This window comes from Leishmania donovani, chromosome 33 (assembly GCF_000227135.1).
Source record: "Leishmania donovani BPK282A1 complete genome, chromosome 33".
Taxonomy (NCBI): Eukaryota; Euglenozoa; class Kinetoplastea; order Trypanosomatida; family Trypanosomatidae; genus Leishmania; species Leishmania donovani.
Window position 1 is genome coordinate 641,719 of NC_018260.1, and position 21,595 is coordinate 663,313.

The 21,595-nt window shown below is 56.4% G+C and overlaps 7 protein-coding genes across 7 annotated transcripts; all 7 read left to right on the top strand.

Annotated features, from left to right (window-relative positions):
- Positions 1-1,047: 1,047 nt before the first annotated feature.
- Positions 1,048-2,028, top strand: LDBPK_331680 (hypothetical protein, conserved; the record flags this gene model as incomplete). Its single annotated transcript, XM_003863946.1, has 1 exon — positions 1,048-2,028. One exon carries the CDS (start codon positions 1,048-1,050, stop codon positions 2,026-2,028), a length of 981 nt encoding a protein of 326 aa, XP_003863994.1.
- A 1,177-nt stretch (positions 2,029-3,205) lies between these two features.
- On the top strand, positions 3,206-4,186 carry LDBPK_331690 (hypothetical protein, conserved; the record flags this gene model as incomplete). The annotated part of the gene is made up of 1 exon (XM_003863947.1): positions 3,206-4,186. The coding sequence occupies one exon, from the start codon at positions 3,206-3,208 to the stop codon at positions 4,184-4,186; it is 981 nt and encodes a 326-aa protein (XP_003863995.1).
- A 942-nt stretch (positions 4,187-5,128) lies between these two features.
- On the top strand, positions 5,129-7,831 carry LDBPK_331700 (hypothetical protein, conserved; the record flags this gene model as incomplete). The annotated part of the gene is made up of 1 exon (XM_003863948.1): positions 5,129-7,831. The coding sequence occupies one exon, from the start codon at positions 5,129-5,131 to the stop codon at positions 7,829-7,831; it is 2,703 nt and encodes a 900-aa protein (XP_003863996.1).
- Positions 7,832-8,297: 466 nt separating this feature from the next.
- Positions 8,298-9,716, top strand: LDBPK_331710 (peptidase M20/M25/M40, putative; the record flags this gene model as incomplete). The annotated part of the gene is made up of 1 exon (XM_003863949.1): positions 8,298-9,716. The coding sequence occupies one exon, from the start codon at positions 8,298-8,300 to the stop codon at positions 9,714-9,716; it is 1,419 nt and encodes a 472-aa protein (XP_003863997.1).
- Positions 9,717-16,191: 6,475 nt separating this feature from the next.
- Positions 16,192-18,909, top strand: LDBPK_331720 (hypothetical protein, conserved; the record flags this gene model as incomplete). The annotated part of the gene is made up of 1 exon (XM_003863950.1): positions 16,192-18,909. The coding sequence occupies one exon, from the start codon at positions 16,192-16,194 to the stop codon at positions 18,907-18,909; it is 2,718 nt and encodes a 905-aa protein (XP_003863998.1).
- Positions 18,910-19,689: 780 nt separating this feature from the next.
- LDBPK_331730 (cyclophilin, putative) lies at positions 19,690-20,466 on the top strand (the record flags this gene model as incomplete). The annotated part of the gene is made up of 1 exon (XM_003863951.1): positions 19,690-20,466. One exon carries the CDS (start codon positions 19,690-19,692, stop codon positions 20,464-20,466), a length of 777 nt encoding a protein of 258 aa, XP_003863999.1.
- Positions 20,467-20,912: 446 nt separating this feature from the next.
- LDBPK_331740 (hypothetical protein, conserved) lies at positions 20,913-21,284 on the top strand (the record flags this gene model as incomplete). Its single annotated transcript, XM_003863952.1, has 1 exon — positions 20,913-21,284. One exon carries the CDS (start codon positions 20,913-20,915, stop codon positions 21,282-21,284), a length of 372 nt encoding a protein of 123 aa, XP_003864000.1.
- Positions 21,285-21,595: the final 311 nt, after the last annotated feature.

The window sequence follows — 21,595 nt, forward strand, 5'->3', positions numbered from 1 at the left end:
GGTCCGTGACTCTCCCTTTCATGGCTTCCTTGTTTTCGACGAGCGGCCCCTTGCGCTACCTCCTCTCTATCTGTTTACCATTTTTCTTTGGCCTCTCCCTCTTCCTCCTTCGCAGTGCGCACGGCGCCTACACTACTTTTTTTTATTTTGAGCGCAATCACAGTGCTCGTGCGCCTGCTAGAGTCGTGCCGTCGGCCTCCCCGGCACCTGTTGCTCGCACCTTGCCCTGCACCAACGATGCCGTCATCTCCCATGACGACCCAAGCTGCACCAGAGACCGGGAAAAGAAAGGCGGCAGCCACCGTTCTAGCACCTGCCGCTCCCTCTCTCCCGTTTGACTTTCACACCGTCACGTGTGTGACGTGGTCAGCTTCAGGTCGGAACATTGGTGTGGGCACAACAGACGGGTTCCTCATCTACAGCATCGAGCCTCTCTTCAGCAACCTGAGTGGTGCCTCGGCTTCTCAGGGCACCCTCGCCCACTCCGCTGAAGCTGCAAGTCTCCTGGGCGCAGATGTACACAACTCAATGGTGCAAGAAGTTTGCCGATGCGTGGTGTATGGCGGAGTGGGGTTGCTGAGCTTGTACAAGCAGTGCAGTCTCGTAGCCTTCACCGGGGTTCAGCGACGCAGTGCAGCAGCGCGAATACAGCTGGCGGACATCAGTCTACAAGCACCGCCGGACTTCTATGCACCCTCCGCGCCGTCGCCATCGGCGGAGGTGGCAGGCGCCGCACCGCCCGCGCCGCGCTGCAAGCCATGGCCACCGGAAGAAGATGCAGCGGTTGCGCATTGGTACGAGCGGTGGCGCGTGTCGGTCTTTGCCAACAGCTCAGCAGCAACAGCCACCACAGTCAGCACGCTGGCCTTTGTGGAGTGCCCGCCGACAGTGGTGGGGTTGAACTTTTGCCCTCATGCCGTGATTGCAGCGGCGTCTGGGGATCCCAAAATCGTCGGCTCGCACACCCTTCATGTGTTCGACCACCACCTAAACCCGCTCTACACCCTGCCCGTGTACCCACCCAGCAGCAACGCATACTTGAAGGACATGATTGCTATTGCGGCGACTCCGACGCTCTCAAACGGGGCTGGAATGGCGGTGCAGCGTCTGCGCGTCCTCCTACCGGGGGAGAGGAGGGGTGAGGTTCGCCTGCTGACCTTCAAGAAGTCGGTGCTGACGGCTGCCTCCTTCGAGGAAGCCACGCACGACGGTTACGCGCACCGCCTCGGCAGCCCCTACCGGCAAGGCTATGGCGACACACATCGGCTGGTCGACAAGGTGCTTCACCAGGCACCACTGCGCGCGGTCGCCATCACCGAGGACGGCAAAAGCGGCGTGACAATGAGTGAGCAGGGCATGCGCATCCGGGTGCTAGACTTCGTCGGTGACGACAAGATGACCAACCGGCTCACCCTTGATCGAGGCCACCTGCCCGCTGTCGTCGACACCGTCTCGCTCGCCATCGTCGCCGTGCCGCAGGCTCACCCCTTGCTGCGGAACGCCGCGGCCGCGACGGCATATACCCACGAGCGATGCGGCAGTAACGACAACAACGCACCTGCTCACGCCAGTGAGGCACTGAGCCGACAGTACCAGCGCTTGACAGAGGCGGTGCACGACATCGTGGTGTGCCTCACAAGCTCCGGCACAATCCACATCTTCGGCTGCGGCCTTCAGCAGGTGCTGTTTTACCACAGTGACAAGACACTGCTGCCGCGGGTTGGCTACCCATACGCGTTTTCTGTGTGCTTGCCGCCCCTTCTCGCTAAGGAGGGTGTCGCCTCGGTGTTCGTGGCGCGTAGCGACGTGACCACCTCCGCAGTACACTATCTTCCCCGCCACGAGCACTACGTCACCAAGGGAAGGAAGCGCGACGGCAGCAACGGCGCAACTAATCACTTGCCCGGCGAGTTCTTTGCGTTCGAAATGCGTTACCACAGCAGCACTGCAGCGGCGGCTGCCGCAGGTGGGGCGGGTAGCACATCCAAGTGCACAACGCTTTTCTGCTTCACCCTTTCCGCTCCGTGAAGGCAGGCGAGAAAACTGCTCGATTGTGTGCGAGGGGTCCTTCTGCTCCGGCTGCTTCTCTTGCACTGTTGAACAAGTGCAAACTGATTCTTTGCACCTCTGTGTTTCTCCTTGCTTCACCCTCTGTGCGCGTAAGTGTCTGCGTGTGTGCCGTTGTGGTGGCAGGCCTTGCTCTTGTGCGTATGGAATAACTGCGGCTCTCCACGTGCATGTGTGTGTGTGTGTACTTATGCGACGAAGTGAGCGTAGAGACGCAAAAAAAGAGAAAAAAGGGGTTTGTGCCCCTTGCTCTTGGCATCCCTTCCCTGTCTCGACCCTCCTCTTCCTCCCCCCCCCCCTCACTGCGACACTTACGCATCTCATGCCCACGTTCGTTCCCGTGTTTTTGTTCGTGATTTTGCCGACGCTTCTCTTCCCGCTATTGGCTCTCCCTCACTATCCCCCCTCCTCCTCCCACCCGCTCGGAATTCCGCAGCCCCTCTTTTCTCCACCTCTATGGGTGTTCCTTCGCTGCTCTCACCACACAGGCACCTTGTGACTGCGAGTCTTTGCAGAGCCCTCCCACCTGACCGCACCTCCACCTCCCCCTCCAACTCCCCTCTATACCATTCTTGCATCGCTGTGCTCGCATGCCTGTGTGTGTGTATGCCCTTCTTTTATCCTTCAACAAGACAAGCAAAAAGTGCGCAGGCACTGAGAGACATCACATGTGTTGCTCTTTCGTTGGGCAGATTTTCATGAGCGACTCTAGAGGACGTTTTCCGTGGCATTCCGCATCACCTTCTCATCAACTCGCCCGTATGTGTTGTGGGTGTGCGGCTGTACCGTCACCACTCTCTTTCTCCCTTCGCCCTGTCTTTTTGGGGGAGGGGGAAGGGGGGCAACTGCGTAACACGGCTTACAGGCGTGTCAATGGCCTGTCCTGTCCAACTCCGTCCTTTTCCCCACTCACCCCTCCTCCACCTAACCTCGCACAGATCTCGTCGTCCGCATATCTGCAGCCATTTCACTCCTTTGCGTTTTTCGCACCTCATTCTTTATTCGCCCTTTATTCTCCTCTCTTTTTTCTCGCCTTACTTCTTTGCCCCCCCCCCCTCCCCCGCCCACCATAACTACCACCATCCTCGATCCCTCACTCTCTCTCATTCCTACCCTGGTGCACCTCGGAAGCGGCAAGATGATCTACATTTACACCTGGATTTGGGCCGTGGTGTGGTGCATCTGCGGATGGGTCGGCCCCTTAAGCATCCTAACGTACCTTGTCGCCATAGTGACGCAGCAGATTGCCCTGCGCTTCCCGCAGGACTTGGCAAAGAAGTACAAGACGCACTGGGGCCTCGTGACCGGTTCCAGTAGTGGAATTGGCAAGGCCATCGCTGAGAAGCTAGCTGGCCAGGGCATCAACGTCGTGCTTGTGGCCCTGGATGACAAGATGCTCGCCGACACGTTCGCGGAGCTGCAGAAAAAGTATCCGCGCGTGCAGTTCCGAAAGGTCGGCGTCAACCTTTCTGCCAAAGACTACGCCTACATGAAGGACATCACCAGCCAGACGGATGACATTGAGGTCGGTCTCGTCTTCAATAACGCCGGCTACATCTGCACCGGCCTCTTCGTGGACACTGATCTCGAGCGCCTGCGCTGCAATCTGGAGTGCAACGCCGGATGCGCCGTGCCCATCACGCACCACTTCCTGCGCAAGATGATCGAGCGCAAGTCGAAGGGTCTCATCACCTTCACCTCGTCCGTCGCGTGCTACCTGCCTGGCCCAACGGCCACCATGTACAGTCCCTCCAAAGCCTTCCTCACGAGCTTCGCCACCACCATCGCGGCTGAGAACCACGACCTTGGCATCGATGTTGTCGTCATCCATCCGTCCCCAGTGAACACGAACTTTTACAAGAACGAGGGACCGGCGCTCGACTCGCTCAAGACGGCCCAGAAGTCTGCCATCTCTCCGATGAACATTGCGGAGCAGATCTTCGCCTCTGCGGGTCGTCTCACTGTGTTGGATCAGGGCAGCATGTGCATGATCATCCGCATCATCAACAAGGTGCTCGACTTCCAGATTTTCACAGAGATCATCACCCGCTTTGCTTACATGAACGGCGATCATCTGCGTCTGAGGAAAGAGTCGAAGCTGCGCACCGGCAGGCAGTAAGAAACGCGTGGAGCAACCGCGGAAGTAGTAGAGATGTGTTTATTTGTTTTTTTTTCTTTTTTTTGCGGCGGTGGTGGCGAGCGGGAACCACGATCGTGAGAATGAAAAGAATAATGCACGGCCACTTGTGTGGTAACAGCAAGAAAAAGGGTTCCGTCATACGTCGCACAAGAGCAAGCGCAGCAACGACACGTGCACAGACACACACACACATAGGGAAAAAAAGAGAAGTGCATATTTGTTATTTTCTTTTTTTTTCTGGATGAGCTGTCTTCCCTGATCTCGCTTATCTCTTCTCGACCGTTCGTGTGAATAACCGCAAGAACGACAACCACCAAGACAAGCATGTCTCCTCCTACCGACGTCTCTTTTCAGACGCAAGAGGACGGATGCACAAGGCGTCCCTCATTCTTTCAACCCCCCCAGCCACCATCATACCCATTATAGTCAGCATGTGTTAGTGGGGACTATGGCATGGCTACTTCCCTCCTCGTAGGGTAGAAAAGCCGGCGACTTCAGAAAGAAATATATATCAAAAAAAGAGGCGCACATGGGAAAACGTACAAGAAGCGACTGCGGCCGGCAATCAAACGAGCAGAGAGCAACGGGAGCGACGCTGAGCGATTGTGCTGTGGTTCCAACAGCGAAAAAAAAAAGTGAATTCAAAGCGGTGTGTCTAAAAACGGCGCGTGGGCGTCGCAGCCGCCGTGTGCTGCACGCGTGCTGGTGAACAAACAAACGAGTTGTAGGGCAGAGGCTCCGCACGCCTTTTTTCCCTCCTCCCCTGTCACACGATGCAGTTCAACGTTATTCTTTGCGGTGCACTACCGCCGTTGTTGGTGTTGCTGTTGTCTGGGTCCATTTCGATTGTTCAGTTGCCCTCTCCCCTCTCTTATCCTTTCCTCTTCCGTAGCTCACGTATTCACATACCCGGAAGCTGTCATGAAGTGTACAGCCCGTTGGTGCAACACCGGCGGCGTCGTGGCGGCGATGGAGCGCGCGCATCGTCACGTGCCAAGGCAAGCCTTTGTGAACCGCACTGCCACGGACGGTGAGGCGGAGCACTCGCACACACCCCGGTACCTCATTCCGGACCTGCAGCGGTACGCAGAGCGGCAGCAAGAGCACCAGAACGCTCACAAGCAATCGCTGAGCGAATTGCCACGGCTGTATGAACACGCCATGAGCACCCCTGCCGCCGTGTCACCATCCCTCGCCCAGTTCATTCACGCCGCCAAGACCGCCTTCGAAAGCTCCTTGGCGTCCTTTCAGCATCAAGCATTGGCCTCGCAGTCTGCGGCCCAATCGGCCGTCAACGACACCACTAGGTGTCTGCCACAACCGCCTGTGCAACGGACTGGTGGTGCGAGCCGCAGCGAACTCGAGGCAGCTGTGCGCAGCTACAACCCAACACTCGATCGGGCACTTATTCAGCGGATCGCCGCTCGGCTTGCGATCTCGGACGCTCTCCGCATCGCACGTCAGCTTGCTCGCTACCTTCAAGACTCTGCAGCTGTGGCAAGAGATAAGGGGGATGCCGGCTACGATGACGAGCACCAAGTAACCGCAGCGCAGGCAGTGGAACTTCTTCGCCGCGCTGTGGATGTGTGCCGTGAACGTTATGTGCAGAATTCAGCGGACATGCGTACAACACCACGTCCCACGTCGCCCAGTCTCTGGGCCCTGACATCAGCGGCCCGTGAAAGCGCTGGGATTGCAGCGCGCCTTCACAACTCCGCCGCTGCCGCGACAAAACGCGCACATCGACGGCGTCGACAGCTTCATCGCTGTTTCCTCCGCTACACGAGTGATGTGCAGGTGAACGAGGTACTGCCCAATGGCGCAGTCGTCACCTTCACGCACGCGACGCGGCCTGAGGAAGTTGGAAGCCGCACAGGTCCTGCAGAGAGCAAAGGGGGGGAGCGCAACGCCGACACCTCAGCAGCAGCAGCCAAGGCAAAACGAGCTCCGCCCCGCTTTTCGACTCCCGTATCCTTCCGTGAGTCGCTGGAGTCGTGTCTCACCTCTTCTCCATCCACTGTGCACCTGCACTTTGTGCTGTACCGTCGCGGCGTTTCCCTGGCAACGGCCATTGCGGACATCGTGGAAGCCAGCGAAGGACTTATCTCCGCGCACAATGTCAGCGTCAACATTCACATACCAGAGAATGACGAGCACGTTGTTGTGCAGGCTTGCAGCGTTCGTGTGGCACTGCCGGTGTCGACGCAGCCTTGCGGCGTTGAAGACGCCGTGCAACACTGTCTGCACGCCGCCCGCGCCATTGTGCAGATCAACCTCGCGAGAGGGACGCCAAGGGTTGCCCTCCAGCTCCTTGAGTGCCGCACAGACGCTTGCGGGGAGCAGCACACCGCGTCGCAGGTGCTCGATGAGTCGCCGATGCGGCTGCAGTACGCCCTCCTCCTGCGCGGCTTTGAGCAACGTGGAGGGCCTGTGAACCGCCTCGACCATGCCTCCCTGGCGTGCGCCATGTGCGTCCCGAACTACTTCTCCCCGCATCACTTCGGTGCGGCCGCCGTCCCTTTCTTCCGCACCTACCACGTCACGGAGGCCCTGGTGAAGCGCCGCTACGCGGATGCGGCTGTCATGATGGCCTGCCTCGAGGTGGAAACCGTAGCTGAGGCAAGCACGGAGTTACCACCTTGGCTTGCGCGCGCGTTGCAGCTCTTGTGCCGTGGCGAGGACCGTGAAGGGGTGTGGCAAGCGTGGTGGATTCACGAGGTACCAGCGGCTACGCGGCGACGCATGGTTTGCGCGAAGAGCGATCTGGTATGGAATGTGGTGGCGAGCCTCCGGCTTCAGGAGCTCGTGGCGGCGACGGGCGGATGCCGTGACGTTCTGCTCGCGGCGGCACCGAAGCCTGGCGACTTTGTCTTCCAACCGGAGGAAGCAAGAGACAGTGGTGCGAGGTCAGCAACCCTCGCGCCGCTGGCACTGAGCGCGCCGGTAACGGCGGTGTACAGCCAGGCGCAGGCAGCTCGCTACAGCGTTCATGAAATTGCGTTACCGCTTGTCTTGGACGCCAGCAGCGAATTCGAGGGGTGTGAAAGCCTGGCCGTCATCGAAGCGCAGCTAGGCTTTACCCATGACCGTCGTCGCCATTCGTCCCTGCTTCCGTCACAACAGCCGCGCCAATCGCACACATCCCTGCCTGCCGTCGCGCAGACAAACGAAACAGTGTTTCGCCCGCTCTTGGTAGAGGCGACCGGCTACCCTCGCGCCACTCGGCCGTGGTGCCGATCCTTCCCGGAGCCGTCCGTGGGTCCTGCATTTGGCCGCCCCAAGGCAGCCCTGGAGAGCAATGCTACCGTTTTTTCCCTCGCCACGGACTGGGATCTTGCGAGTCGGACAGCAGTAGCCCGCGACTACGCTTCCAAGTCACGCGGGCCGCGCGCGTGTGTGTGGCCGCTAAGTAAGCGTGGTCGCGCGCTCACGGATCGCCTGCCTGCTGGCCTCATGACGGTGGCTTCGGCGGATGGATCGTCGTTGCTAGGCGGCGCAAGTGCGGCAAACTATCATGGGTCCCGTTGCCTCGCCATTCATTGCACGCTCCCAGCGCGCGTGTCTCTGGCTAACTTTGTTTCGGAGTTGGCCGCGGTGGAGGACCTGCGTGACTCGCAAGCGTAGAAAATGGAGCAGTGACACACACACACACACACACAGGTGCACCTTTGCCGGTTTGTCACATACACCTACGGGCTGTTTCTACAAACACACAGCGCTTGCGTTGCTGCATGCGAGCATTGCTTGTGAAGAAGCGGCATCCGACAGCAGTAGGTGCGCTGCAGGAATGAAAAAAAAAATGGCAGACGCGTCGCTTTCAGCAACGCCGCAGCGTTTTTCTTTTGGGGGTGGCTTATGTGCTGCGGCTTGCACGGCCAACCTCCCGCCTACATGCGAAGCCGGCCCCGATGCCACACACGCATACGCACGAAATCGACTGCGCCAACACACAGCATTCTTTCTTCTCCCCTGTGCTCCCTCTCCTGTGCAGATCGCCGCCTCTCACACACTGCAGTTACTTGCCCCGTACTTTGTTTTTACTCTCTCTCAATTCCGTAGCGTGCACACCTGCACATATATATTTGCATTCATGAGCGACTTTGACTGGGCTGTGATTCAAAAGGCCGTGGAGGCCGAGTGGGACGCCTCCATCATTCCTGCGCTGTCCGCCTACATTGAAGTGCCGAATCAGAGCCCCGACTTCGACCCCCAGTGGGCAACGAACGGACTCATAAAAAAGGCCTTTACCATTCTGATCAACTGGATGGAGGGGCAGAACCTGCTGGGCCTCAGCTACGAGTTCATGGAGGTCGAGGGAAGAACGCCGTTCCTCCTCGTCGAAATCGCCGGGACAGAGCCGACGAAGAACACCCTGCTCATGTACGGCCACATGGATAAGCAGCCGCCTCTCTACCCGTGGGACGAAGGCCTTGACCCCCACAAGGCGGTCGTGCGCGATGGCAAGCTGTACGGCCGCGGCGGCGCTGACGACGGCTACGCGCTCTTTTCGGCCATCACGTCCGTCTCGGTACTGCAGCGCCACGGCATTCCGCACGGTCGAGTGATCGTGGTCATCGAGGCGTGCGAAGAGTCTGGCAGCTTCGACCTGGACTACTACATGGAGCGCTGCAAGGAACGCATCGGCAACGTGGATTTGATGGTGTGCCTAGACAGCGGCTGTCTCAACTACTCACAGGTATGGCTGACGACGTCGTTGCGTGGTGTGACGGGTGGTGTGCTGAACGTGCAGACGCTGACGGAGAGCATGCACAGTGGCGTCGCCGGCGGCGTCGTACCGGACACGTTCCGCATTGCGCGTGAGCTGTTGGACCGCGTTGAGGATTCAAAGACCGGAAAGGTGCTCTTCCCTGAGGCCTACTGCGAGATTCCCGACTACGTTGTCAAGTCCATGGAGTCGATGAGGGTCGTGCCGTTCAAGGAGCAGTTTGCCACGGCCGACGGCGTGTCGACAGAGCCAGGCGACAATGTGGAGCTGGCGCTGCGGAACTTTTGGAAGCCGAGCCTCACCGTGACAGGGGCCAACCTGCCGGAGCCACAGATTGCCGGCAACGTAATCCGGACGCACACCTCACTGAAGCTGTCCCTCCGCGTGCCGCCGCTGGTGGACGCGGAGAAAGCTACCCAGGCCATGGCCAAGTTGCTTGTGGCCAACCCGCCGTACGGCGCTAAGGTGTGGTTTCAGCCCGAGGTTCCCGGCCATGGCTGCGCGACCCCAGAGCTGAAGCCGTGGCTCGTGACCGCGCTCAATGAGAGCAGCAAGATGGCGTACGGCAACCCGCTCGCATTCCAGGGCATGGGCGGGGCGATCCCATTCATCTCCATGCTCATCAAATCATACCCGCAAGCGCAGTTCGTTGTCACCGGCGTCCTCGGTCCAAAGAGCAACGCGCACGGCCCCAATGAGTTTCTGCACATCAAATACGCTAAAGGCCTCACGTTCGCCATCAGCCGCGTTGTCGCCGAGCACTTTCGCCACACTCTCAAGTAACAGTGCTGCCGAGCAGCCTCGCTGACCCTCTCTTTTTCTGGCGCTTTCACCTTACGCTATGCTAGTGTAGATGTGACGGCTTCGTCGACCATACAAACACAACACAGACTCATAAACGGAGGCAGCGGCGCCTCACCGACAGCTCAAGCGCGGCCTGTTAGCGCACGAAACGGCTAGCGCTCTGCCGCTCAGGGACGGTAAACGCCGCCGGGCGTGCCCACTGCCAGCCGCACACCCCACAGGAACCCCGCCCGTTGCCATTTTTCGCCCCATCCCCGTCTCCTTCCGCCATTTTGGCCGCATTCGGGGACAACCGCGCTCGGGTAAAGCGCCGTATCCCGTCCCTCCTTTGGCGTTCATCGCCCGGGGGCCGGGCGGTCGTTTGCGGCCCGGGAAACCCGGGCCTGGCCAAAAGGCCCCCGACGGGAAACCACGCAACCGCCCAAAGCGGCCAACGCCCCACCGCCCCCGCTGGCGGCAGGGACAGGCGCCGACGACGTGGGGGGAGGGGAGGGGCCAAAGCGATGCGCCGCAGCCGATGCGGGCGGCCACGCCGCGGATGGCGCTGCGCCGAAGCGACCCGCGACCGCACACCGGTTCGCGCCACCCATGCCACATGAGCCGAGCACCGGCGCGGCCCGCCCGGGGCGCCCCGAGCTTTCCCGCGCGCAGGGGGAAAGCCCCCCACCCCCTTCCAGCAAACCAAAAAAAAAACGCACGCCCAAACCCCAAGAAAGGGACGAGGCAAAGCAGGGCGGGACCCGCCGCAAGGGAGGCACCAGGGAAGCCGTTTCCCGAGAATGAGCGGGGATTTTCCATCGACGAAAAAGGGGCGCCCACGAGGCAGAAAGGCGGAAACACAACCCGCAACGAAAGCCTGAGAGGCGAGCTTTCGGCGCCAAGGGTCCACAAAGGCCGGCCACATCATACAGACGCAAATCAAAACACATACGAGGAAGCTATTGACAATGAAAAGAGAGAGAAATGCTGGAATCGTTTTTCGCAGGGGTTGGAAAGGATTTTGCCAAATTGGCCCCGGCGGCCAGCGGCACGCAGGGAGGGCCCGCAACCCAAAAGCGAACAGAGCAGGAGCACCCCAACGAAGCCCGGGCGGGCCGAGACCAAGGAAAAGCAAAAGGAACAACAGGGAGAAGCACTGAGAAAGGCCGCAAGAGGCGCCATTTTGCACCGGCAAAAAGATGGCAAGCACAAAAAAAGGGGAAGGTCAGGAAACGCCACCAAATTTGCGGCGCGCTAAACCAAAACAAAAACACGTGAAAACACGCATAAATTGGCGCCAAAAACAAAAGCAACCCTGTTTAATACGTAGCCATGACATCCCGAACGCTTTGGCGGGGGCCCCGCTAAGGGGGGGGGCGTTGGTTTGCGGGGGTCTCTGCTGCTCGTTGGGGCGCCGGGGGGGGGGAATGGGCCGGGAAAAAATCCCCCAAAGAAAAACCGCAACGCGCGCACGCCCACCCACCCCAAGAACGCGCACGACGCCCACGAAGCGCACCCGCGTAAAAAAAAACGCGGGGGAAAACACACCGCGGGAGACCCCATACAGAACACCCCGCCTTGCGGGAACGGCAAAAACAAAGAACCATTCATGGAAAAGCAAGGAAAAAAAAGAACGTGCTGGCACCAGCGCCGAAGAAAAACCTACCGACACACATGTTCCTGAAAAAAAAAAGAAACGATCTATAATGGGAAAGTGAGGCAGTGAGCCGAGAGACTTCGAATATAAAAATTCCAGCGCGCCTAAAAGGGAAAAATGCCGTAAAAACCTCATCCCGTCCGCCGGCCTTTCCGCGCTTCTGTGCTAGCAGCTTGTTGCCTCCTTCGCGATGAAAAAAGGCATTGCAAAGACGCGTTTTTGGTCGCTAACTCACTGAAAAAATGGAGTTTGAAACACCATGCAAGTGAAAATGATTCCCAGTTTTACCACCGCCACGTTCACATTGGGTGATACTAACGAAAAAAAGAACAGGGGACAAAGCGTTCACCGGAGCAAAAACCGGGTTTGGATGCTAAAAAAAGGCGCGTTCACTCAAGATGGGTGGCGGAAGGCGAAAAACGCGCCCGGGACAATTTCCCCCTTTACGCCCCAGCTGCTTGCAAAGCTCTCTTCATTACGGCCCCCAAAGGCTGACCGCAGATATTAATCCGTGGTTTTTGTTCCGATGGCGGCGTAAAATGCATCCGAAAGATGTCAACCTAATCCCACAAACGAGGCCTGTAAGTTAATGCCGCTTGTCGCTTCAAGGTGGTTAACTGTCACGGAAATCACCGGGCAGGCCATGTCCCACCGGCAATTGAGGATTATTTGGGTTCCGACTAAACACCGCAGACGTTTCTCGTCGCATTCTCCGTCAAATCGGCGGCTTCGGATACACAAATTCCACCCAATAACGCCAGCCGCCTTTTCAACCCAAGCGATACGAATTCTTGATTGTTTTCTAATTTTAGGCCAGGGAGACGCTACCAAGAAATGACACAGAAAGTGCACATAAAAGGCTAACAAAATGGTTCTCATCGCGGACCTGTAGAAGCTGGTGCATCTTATAAAAAAAAGTTTTTCTTCGTGCCGCAAAACGTGCGGTCGCTCTATTTTACCGAAACTTGACAAAACGAAGCCTTCGTTTTCCGCAATGAAAACCCAGATAGCCATTGCGTGGCAACACAGTTCAAAACGGCACATAAATGCGTTTCGCGATACGGCGCCAATAGCTGCATCATCATTTGTCATCGGGGGGGGGGGCAAACCCATTTTTTGCTCTTGACGCCGGCGCGGCCGTTTAAAAAACCCAACGCTGTTCCAGGCCCCCCAAAACTAAAAAGACACTGTGGACGCCCAATGGGGAACACCGTGATCAAAATTACGATCTCGACGGTGCGAAAGGCTGCGAACAAAACATCTAAGTACAGTTATAATTTTTTTTTGTTTTGCTTTTTAAGCCTTTTTTTCAGTAATACTTGCCAATTTTTTTTGGAACATGATGAGGCCCCGGGCTTTTCACTGGCCCCTTCCTTGTGTCTCTAAGTGGTGGTCGTCTCATCTGGCTTTCGTTACACGCGCGGCGCCTTCAAAAGCTCTATTTCTTTCTGAAAAATTGCCTTTTGTGCCTACATTAAACCTTTGCTTGTGCGTCGCATCCCGGCAAGCGTGATGGTTTTGTATCTCTGGAGAATAAGAAAATAAGATGACTCCTTGTGTGGTCTCTTCATTGTTCATCCTCACAGCGATTTTGGTTTTCTTTGCATCCGGTGCTCCGTAGTCAGCCTGGTGGTCATTTGAGTTCACACAGAAAGTCAACTCATCATCAGCATTGTAATACCAATGGCGTCCGTTCATTCGAAGCCAAAATGTCCTTTGGAGCGCATGCAGTCAGTTCCCATTACGGAAAACTGCTGTGGCTTCCCGAAGGCAGCCCTAAAGGCATTTTGTGCTTTGGCAACAAGGTGAGTCTTAAAGCGTGCGGAAAAAAAATGGGGCTGCTGGCGAGCTGCTTTTGCGGCCCCTGTCACTTGGGGGGGGGGGCGTCGTTCCAATGATGCCCGTTGACGGAGGGGGCGCCGGGATGTGATATCAGGGTCCCGTACCCCCACCCTGTGTGGGGAAGAAGCCAGGCAGCCCCTATCCCCTGCCAATGCTGCACCGCACCTGGCGGTGGCAGGGCCAGGCGCCTACGACGTGGGGAGGTCAGAGCGATGCATCGCTGCTGACGTGGGCGGCCAGGTCGTGGATGGCGCTGCGTCGGAGCGACCCGCGACCGTGCACCGGGCTGCGCCATCCATGCTATATGGGCGGAGTGTCAGCGCGACTCGACCGCGACCCGCCCGGCCCTCACTGCCTCCTGGTGTGGGGCGCCTGCGCCACGCCGAGGGATGCGCCGGGTGGCGGCCGGCATAGTGGGGGCAGCTGTGGGGCTGCGTGCGCAGAAGAGGCTGGCAGAGGCTGAGGCAGGGCCCGTGCTGAGATGGCTGCGCCGGCGCACGGCTGTGATGCGCGTGTCTCTAGCGCTGCTTCGCACCACGCGATGGGGGCCTGCGACGGGCCGGGGCTAGCGTGCCCCTTCCGCCCATGCTGTGGAGGCGAAACGGACATGTTGGAGCGAAAACATACCTGTTTGTGCACTTAGAAAAACTGGACGGGACACGAAGGTTAGTGGTGAAGACTGATGTGGGAGGTAGTTTGTCGGCTTTTGGTTCCACTTGTGGGCGGGGGGATGGATGAAGAGGTAGAGGTATCAGATGCCGTTGGTGATCATTGCTCAGAAAGGATGGGAGAGTGCAGGCTTTCCTAGTGTGTGAAGTCAGGAGATAGTGGAAGGATGCCTCTTATATTGAAGTTTCTAAGTCTGTGGTAGTGTGTGTACACTGATAGATATCATCACTATGGAGGAGGTTGTCGACAGGTGATGTTCTGTGTTTCTCTGGCGATATGACTGATCCCCTTTGCCGAACTTTGCTCAACGGAGAATACGTGTTTCAAGCAGTGATTTCCGCTCTGGAAGCACCTGGTATCTCGGTGTCATGGAAGTACAGTAGGGAATCGGTCTATCGTACTTTTTCGCGGTTTCTGAGCAGGATTTATTAGGAGTCAGACCCACAGCAACTGGAGTGTACTTTTTGTTGTCCGTGATTAAACAATCGGCGCTTTTCTTTGCAGTGGAAAGTGCTCATCTTTGCATCAAACTCCCTATTCGTGCCGATCTTTACTTTTTAGAGTTCGAGAAGCAGCAACGATCGGAGCAATCCCTGAAAGCGAAAATAGGAACGTGGAGACAGTGCTGGGTACCTTCAGCCACCGCCCAGACGAGCAGCACGAATTCGTAAGCATCCGGTTTCCCGCGACTCGGCGACACTGTACAGGACTCTGGATAACGTGCTGATCGTGCGGGCGGTCTTCGTGTACTCTGCACACGGAAGTGCCACCGTGGTAAATCTGCAAAGTGATTCGACAGCGCTGATCGGCGGTGCCGGCGCGGGCGCCGCCATTCGGTCGCCTGGAATAGCTGCAGTCGCGGACGCTTTTCTTTTGGTTGTGGAGTGGGGTAATGGTATATTGGTGGCAGACACCGCGTATCTTCCGACTCAGAGCCTCTATGACAGCTTCCTCAGCGACACGGGAATCAATACACGCTACTACGAACCACTAAGCACATCAAGATAGCTACGTCTGCTACCTTTGAAGTCCCTGAAGACCGCTGCAACTTTTCCGGAGTCTCATGGTTGAAGACATTCGAGATCCAAGATATGCCTGGGCTTACTGCAGCTGCACAGGAGCGCAGCGTCATCTTCATTGTGGACAGCATCTGGCCACTTCCCCCTTTTTCGACGTGCACGCTGCGGGGTGCGGCGTTTCTGTCGAGGCCGGAGCAAGGCACCTCAAGGGTCCTTCAGGTTTGGGTCTTGGTATGTTGTAGGTAAATGAGAAGTGACTTCACGCCGTGAAATCGTGCCTGCTCGTCATTCAGGACACTTCGGGCAATAAGGACTGCTTTCCGAGTCTGCGTGGGTTGAGGACCATGCACGTGCGTTTGAAGGGGCCTGAGAAGCGAGCGTTCCATGTGCTTCACTACCTTGGAAAACGCGAAGAAGCCTTGCGGGTTCTTCAGCCTTTCCGAGCTCTCTTGGACACCAGATTTGGAAGCGCGACTTCACCTGTTCCCCTGGACTCTTTTCTGTTCTTATCTCCACTTACGATTCAAAAAATGCGGGGCGCATGCTGGACGGGCTCAAGATTTTCGGGATGGGGTTTTCATGGGATGCATCTGAAAGCTTGATCATGTAATAGGATGTTACAGGGCTTTGGATAGCAACGCAGCCAGACAAATAATGGCTTCTTTTTCAGCATCCAGGTCGGGATTGGGAAATTCAAAGAACTGAAGGAGGTCCTCAACAGTAGTTCTAAGAGGGTTTGCGGTGAGTAGAAAAGCTTCCAGACCGACGAGTTTGTAATCACCCAGCTTGTGCTGGTTGTCAGCGATTTTTTCTCTATCGCAGCAGCAAAACTCAAATTTTTTGATTGTAAAATGCACTTCAATGATTTTCTTCAGTAGGAATGCTTGAGCACACGGGTACTGCCGGTTTTCTAATTCACACGTACTGCTATTTTTTCTCCCTATCTCAGCGAGCTAGTGTAACATTCGTGTTGACATGGTGTACTGTTTCTCAGGGTAGAGGTATCTCCTTTATTGCAATTAAAACAACAAAGAAAAAGAGAGGATTTTTCCCTTTGCGTGCTGCTTCCTACATGGACAGTCTCAGGGTGACAGGAAACCCCGTAGGCATTCGTCCTCTTGCGCTGACTACATCGCCTCCATACTGATCACTTCTGTTGCGAACTGCAGTCGAAATGAGTTGTTGCAAAAATAAAGTCTGCTTCAAAACTGGCGCTCTGTTTCTCTTTCCGAACCGATTGAGGGTTATCTTTTTGCCTAACAGTCATCGGCCAAGTATTTCAGGAACAATGGATCTGCTTCCCAAGTACCTCAACGAGTTACAGGACTCGAACAAAATGAAGAGGTGCGCAGCATACAAGAAAATACACGAGCTTGTCAAAGCGCAGAGGGGGAATCTGTCAAAAGACGACGAGTTTTCAATTATTCGGTCATGTCTGAAGGGATTTGAGGACACCTCGGAGCGCTCACGAGAAGAGGCGGCGCGGATAACGATCGAGCTACTACCAGGCCAAGACGCGAGCATTTTGGACTGGGTTCTTCCCTCAGTTGTCACACGCATTGGGATCGTGCCAGTTGCTGAAGAGAGCGAAGAGATTAGGCTTCTTCTTCTTCGACTCGGGACGGCCTGCATGACGTGCTTTCCGCATGATATCGGACCGCGGAACTACATTGACTTTTTTCTGGTACTGCTAGAGAACTGCTTTCGTGACCCTTTCCCAGAACTCAAGAAGGAAGCGTGCAAGGCAGCTTGCCAACTGTGCTCCATCGAGCCCAAGCAAGTAAAGGTGATTAGTACACCGCTGGCAAAAGTTCTGAAAGACTCGTGTCTTCTACACAAGCACAGCGCTGTACGGTGCGAGGCGGCCCAAACGCTGGCTGTTTTGTTTCGATGCGGAGCCTCTGAGGCGCTTAGAGACGGAAAAGACGAGCCAGAAAACAAGGCAATGGCGTCGGAGCTGTTTGTCCTCTGCAACGATCACAGTGAGCCAGTTCGCCTAGCAGTCCTCTCAGTTTTGTCATGCGCGTTGCTGGATGTCAAGGAGCGGCTGGAGATGCACGCAAAATACCTACCACATCTCCTGCTTCTTGTGACTGATTCATTTGATGCTGTTCGCAACATGGCGCGCAAAATTTTGGAGCGAGTTGGGCAGCTTTATATGATCGACAACGAGGACAACCGGATCGATATGGCGAACAGGCGCGTCACTATGAAGGATATTGAGTGGTACGGCGATGACGAGTATCCTTCCATGAAGTTCACGGCACCGTCAGCACAGTATTACGACCTCTTTCAGAGCCGCCCCAGCCTGGGCACTCGCTACGTCGTCGCCGAGTCTGTTCGGGCTTTCCTCGACAAGATTCTAAGGGACATCACCGCTGTCGACTGGATGATTCCTTTCTCCACGAATAATCGCAAGGTGGTGGCGCTGAAGTTGTTGTGGACAACCATCTACTACTGTGAGAAGTCCTGCGTGCAGTTCACTGAGCGTATCCTCAGCGCTGTGTACAAAGCGTTCGCTGACGAAAACGTCGAGGTCAAGCAGGAAGCGACATTTTGTGTTGAGATGCTGGGGAAGTTCCTGGTCCCTGAGCAGTACTTACCGTTTCTTATCGCGAAGCCGGCCGCGAACGCTGACCCTTACGAGGATGTGTCTGTTATCGAAAAGTCGCGCAACAAGACTGTGGTGCTCACTTCTCTCGACGATGCGTGCGGGCCGATGCCGACGCTGTTTTCGACTGCAGCTGTGACAGTCAAGTGCTCAATTCTTCAAACGCTGGCGTACCTTATCGAGGGTTCGAAGGAGAAGCTGACACCGGCTCACTCTACCCGAATTATTCAAGCGCTGACGACAAGTGATTTGATCGAGTGCGAGAACGAGCATCTACTGACTGCGCTTCTCGAGACTCTTCAGAAAGTCATTCCAGTCTTTGTGGCTAAGGGCTTCATCGCCTCCCCGGAGCATCCTCTCCCCGACGAAGTGCTCCACGACCCAAAGCAGAGAACGCTGGATTCTATTATTCTTTACTCTTTGCTGCGCATCAAGAGCACTGAGATGCCCGAGATTCAGCTGAAGGCCGGCGAGGCAATCACAACGTTGTCGACACTGGTGACGGAATCAATTACTGGTATCTATACCCTGCATGCAGAGCGATTACTGTTCCGCTACGGGGCGGCGCTTCCGGTCAGCGCTTTCAGTGACCTGGTACTGAATGCGGACAGCATTGACACACTCGGCGGAGTGCTCACAGACATTTTCGAATCACGACTGACGGACATAAATTTTGCATTCAAAGTCACAGAGGAGCTGCGCTACTTTACTGTCCTGGAACAGCTTCTCTGGTGCAGAACAGGCGCCTTTGCACCAAGCGAAACCAGTGAACTTCTGCGCGCCATTGTCCTCCCGTTGTCGGCCTTTCAACCGGGCAACACCGCTCACCTCTTCCGTAAAGTGGCTGTGAACTGCCTGTGCGCTCTCCTCGGCCCAGTGTACTGTGATGCCCTACAGGCGGAGCTCGTGAAAAACAGCAACGCTTTATCTACTACAGTCATAAACGCCTGGTGTGCTGCTTCCGACGCCGACGACGGCGAAATGCGACTTGTTTGCATGTCGGTTCTTGGCGAGGTCTGCCGCTTGCCCATGGTCAAAGGTGCAGCACATGAGATAATTCAATCCGTGCTTCTGCGCTTCGACGATTCAAACGACGCCATCCGCCTGCGTACTTCCAACGAGCTGACCCGACTTCTTGCCGACGACTGGGGCGCTTCACCGTTTATAGTCGATGAGGTATCGGCACAGGTAGTGCCCCTCGCGAAGAAGATGCTCGTCTACCTGGATGACACGGAGGAGACGATCGGCATCCGGCCTTCTCTGGCAGAGGCCTTGAAAAGGTTGGGTGATATTTCGCCGCATATTGTTGTTGATCTAACTCGGTCTGCGCTTGAGCGACACGCAGAGAGGGGTTACTGTCAAGACGTTCTAAACTACCTGGAAGCCAAGTACTAGGTGTCACATGGTTCCTGTTTTCTCACGCTCATTTGTGGAATGTACATAGGCTGAGGTTCTCGGTGCTTTAGTAACACGTTCAGAGAAATCAGGAGGTTGCTCATGTACCGCGCCCATTTTTTTTTGTGTCTCGCTGCCTTGTGCTACGCGCATTCACGACATCGCTGCGAAGGCTTCGGTCTACAAGTGATTGACACTAACGGAAGTGATTGATGCTTCTTTTTTCATTGCCTGGTGTTCCTATTCTTGCACCCGGATGAAAGGTGTGCGCCTCGGCGCGTGGTACCCAAGACTCTGTACACGCCCTGTGTGGGGAAGAAGCCAGGCAGCCCCTATCCCCTGCCAATGCTGCACCGCACCTGGCGGTGGCAGGGCCAGGCGCCTACGACGTGGGGGAGGTCAGAGCGATGCATCGCTGCTGACGTGGGCGGCCAGGTCGTGGATGGCGCTGCGTCGGAGCGACCCGCGACCGTGCACCGGGCTGCGCCATCCATGCTATATGGGCGGAGTGTCAGCGCGACTCGACCGCGACCCGCCCGGCCCTCACTGCCTCCTGGTGTGGGGCGCCTGCGCCACGCCGAGGGATGCGCCGGGTGGCGGCCGGCATAGTGGGGGCAGCTGTGGGGCTGCGTGCGCAGAAGAGGCTGGCAGAGGCTGAGGCAGGGCCCGTGCTGAGATGGCTGCGCCGGCGCATGGCTGTGATGCGTGTGTCTCTAGCGCTGCTTCGCACCACGCGATGGGGGCCTGCGACGGGCCGGGGCTAGCGTGCCCCTTCCGCCCATGCTGTGGAGGCGAAACGGACATGTCGGAGCGAAAACATACCTTTTCGTACACTCGTCGCTCATACTGACCCTCTACATCTGCATATTGTCTTGCACGTACACGTACACACACATACACTCAGAAGCACGAGTCATATCCTATTTCTCGCGACCTTGTTCACTGAAGGTGTTCCTCCCTCCAAAAATGCTTCGCCGTACGTTTCTGAGCGCTGAGCGCAGGATTCCGTTCTACCCGATCAACTCGAATAACCCCATCGTGTTCTTCGACATCTCTATCGGGTCGCAGCCGGCGGGACGTGTCGAGATGGAGCTCTTCAAGGACGTCGTGCCGAAGACGGCCGAGAACTTCCGCGCGCTTTGCACCGGTGAGAAGGGTGTTGGCCGCTCTGGCAAGCCTCTCTGGTTCAAGGGAAGCCGTTTCCACCGCGTTATTCCACAGTTCATGTGCCAGGGTGGCGATTTCACTGCCGGCAACGGCACCGGTGGCGAGTCCATCTATGGTCACAAGTTTCCTGATGAGTCCTTTGCCGGACGCGCTGGAAGGCATTTTGGCCCGGGCACGCTGTCAATGGCCAATGCCGGCCCCAACACGAACGGCTCTCAGTTCTTCATCTGCACCGCTCCCACCGACTGGCTGGACGGGAAGCATGTCGTGTTCGGCCAGGTCACCAAGGGCTATGACGTCATCATGAAGGTGGAGACTCAGGGCAGCCAATCTGGTGCTACCCGCCAGCCCATCACGGTCACTGACTGTGGTGAGATCAAGCAAGAGTAGGCAAACGATACCGTAGGCCATACACATCAGAGGAGCACAGATGAGTGTAGCCGCGGTAGCTCGATCGTTTTCTTTTTGTCAATATCTAACGTTATTCCATTTCACATATAACAGGCTGTAGGAATTTCTCTACTGGCTTTAACACGTGAACGGAACGGCGCCAGAGATGATCAACTTGTACTTTCAAACGGCGTTGGGCCCGCGGAGTCCCTTGCTCGGCGCGAGTGCTGTCTGACCCTGAGCACCTGTGTGTGCATCTACTGTCGAGCTATCAGTGGTGGCCATGCGTGCCGAATGTAGAGCCTTCGTACACGTCTTTTCTCCCCGTACGCATTTCTCGTCAAGTTTCGCTCTCATGCTTCCTTGCTCTTCTCCTTTCTCGCTTTTTATCTTGTCACATCAGCTCTTGTGCTTATCTGAGGCGACGCACTTTCACCGCACAAAAGATGGAAAAGGATCTCAACGCGGAGCGGACAGATATCGAGATTGCGGCTGAGGAGGTTACGGAGGCCAAACAGTACCTCGTCGATCTCGACCGCCGAAAGAACCAGTATCGCGAGGCTCAACGAAAAATATTAACAACACGGCCCGAGGAGGACTTATGGATACTGAGCGGCGGCTCTACGTTTGTGTCTTGCGAGCTGAGCCACTCTGATACGCTAAAGTACTTTGAATGGCGCTTGCAGCAGTGCGACAACGAGATCGAGAGGGCGCGAGAAGACTTAAAACTGAAAGTAGCAGCGCTGGCGGAGCTGGAGGGAGCTGACAGTGCCTTGGCGCGCCTTTATGAAGGGTTCGAGCTGAAGGGGATGTCTTGAAGCCAGTCGTAGGGGCTGAGTCGTGGAGGTTTCGAAAAATAGCCTCACAGCTGCTGCTTTACAAGCTTACTATGTTTCGATCGAAATTTTTTTCATCTCGACCGAGGAACGCTCGAAAGAAGAGTAACGCGACACTTTACCGTCGCTGGTGAAGCTTGCCGCAAAAGATAGTGTCGCTGTACACCAAGCACTTCCGAAGGCTTTCAATGAGGTTAACAGCTTTTCTATTGCCCACCGCTACTTCTCCTCTCCCTCTTCTTCTGCTACTGGCCTTTTTTTTCTCGCCTTTGCTGTGCTTACATACATCTGCA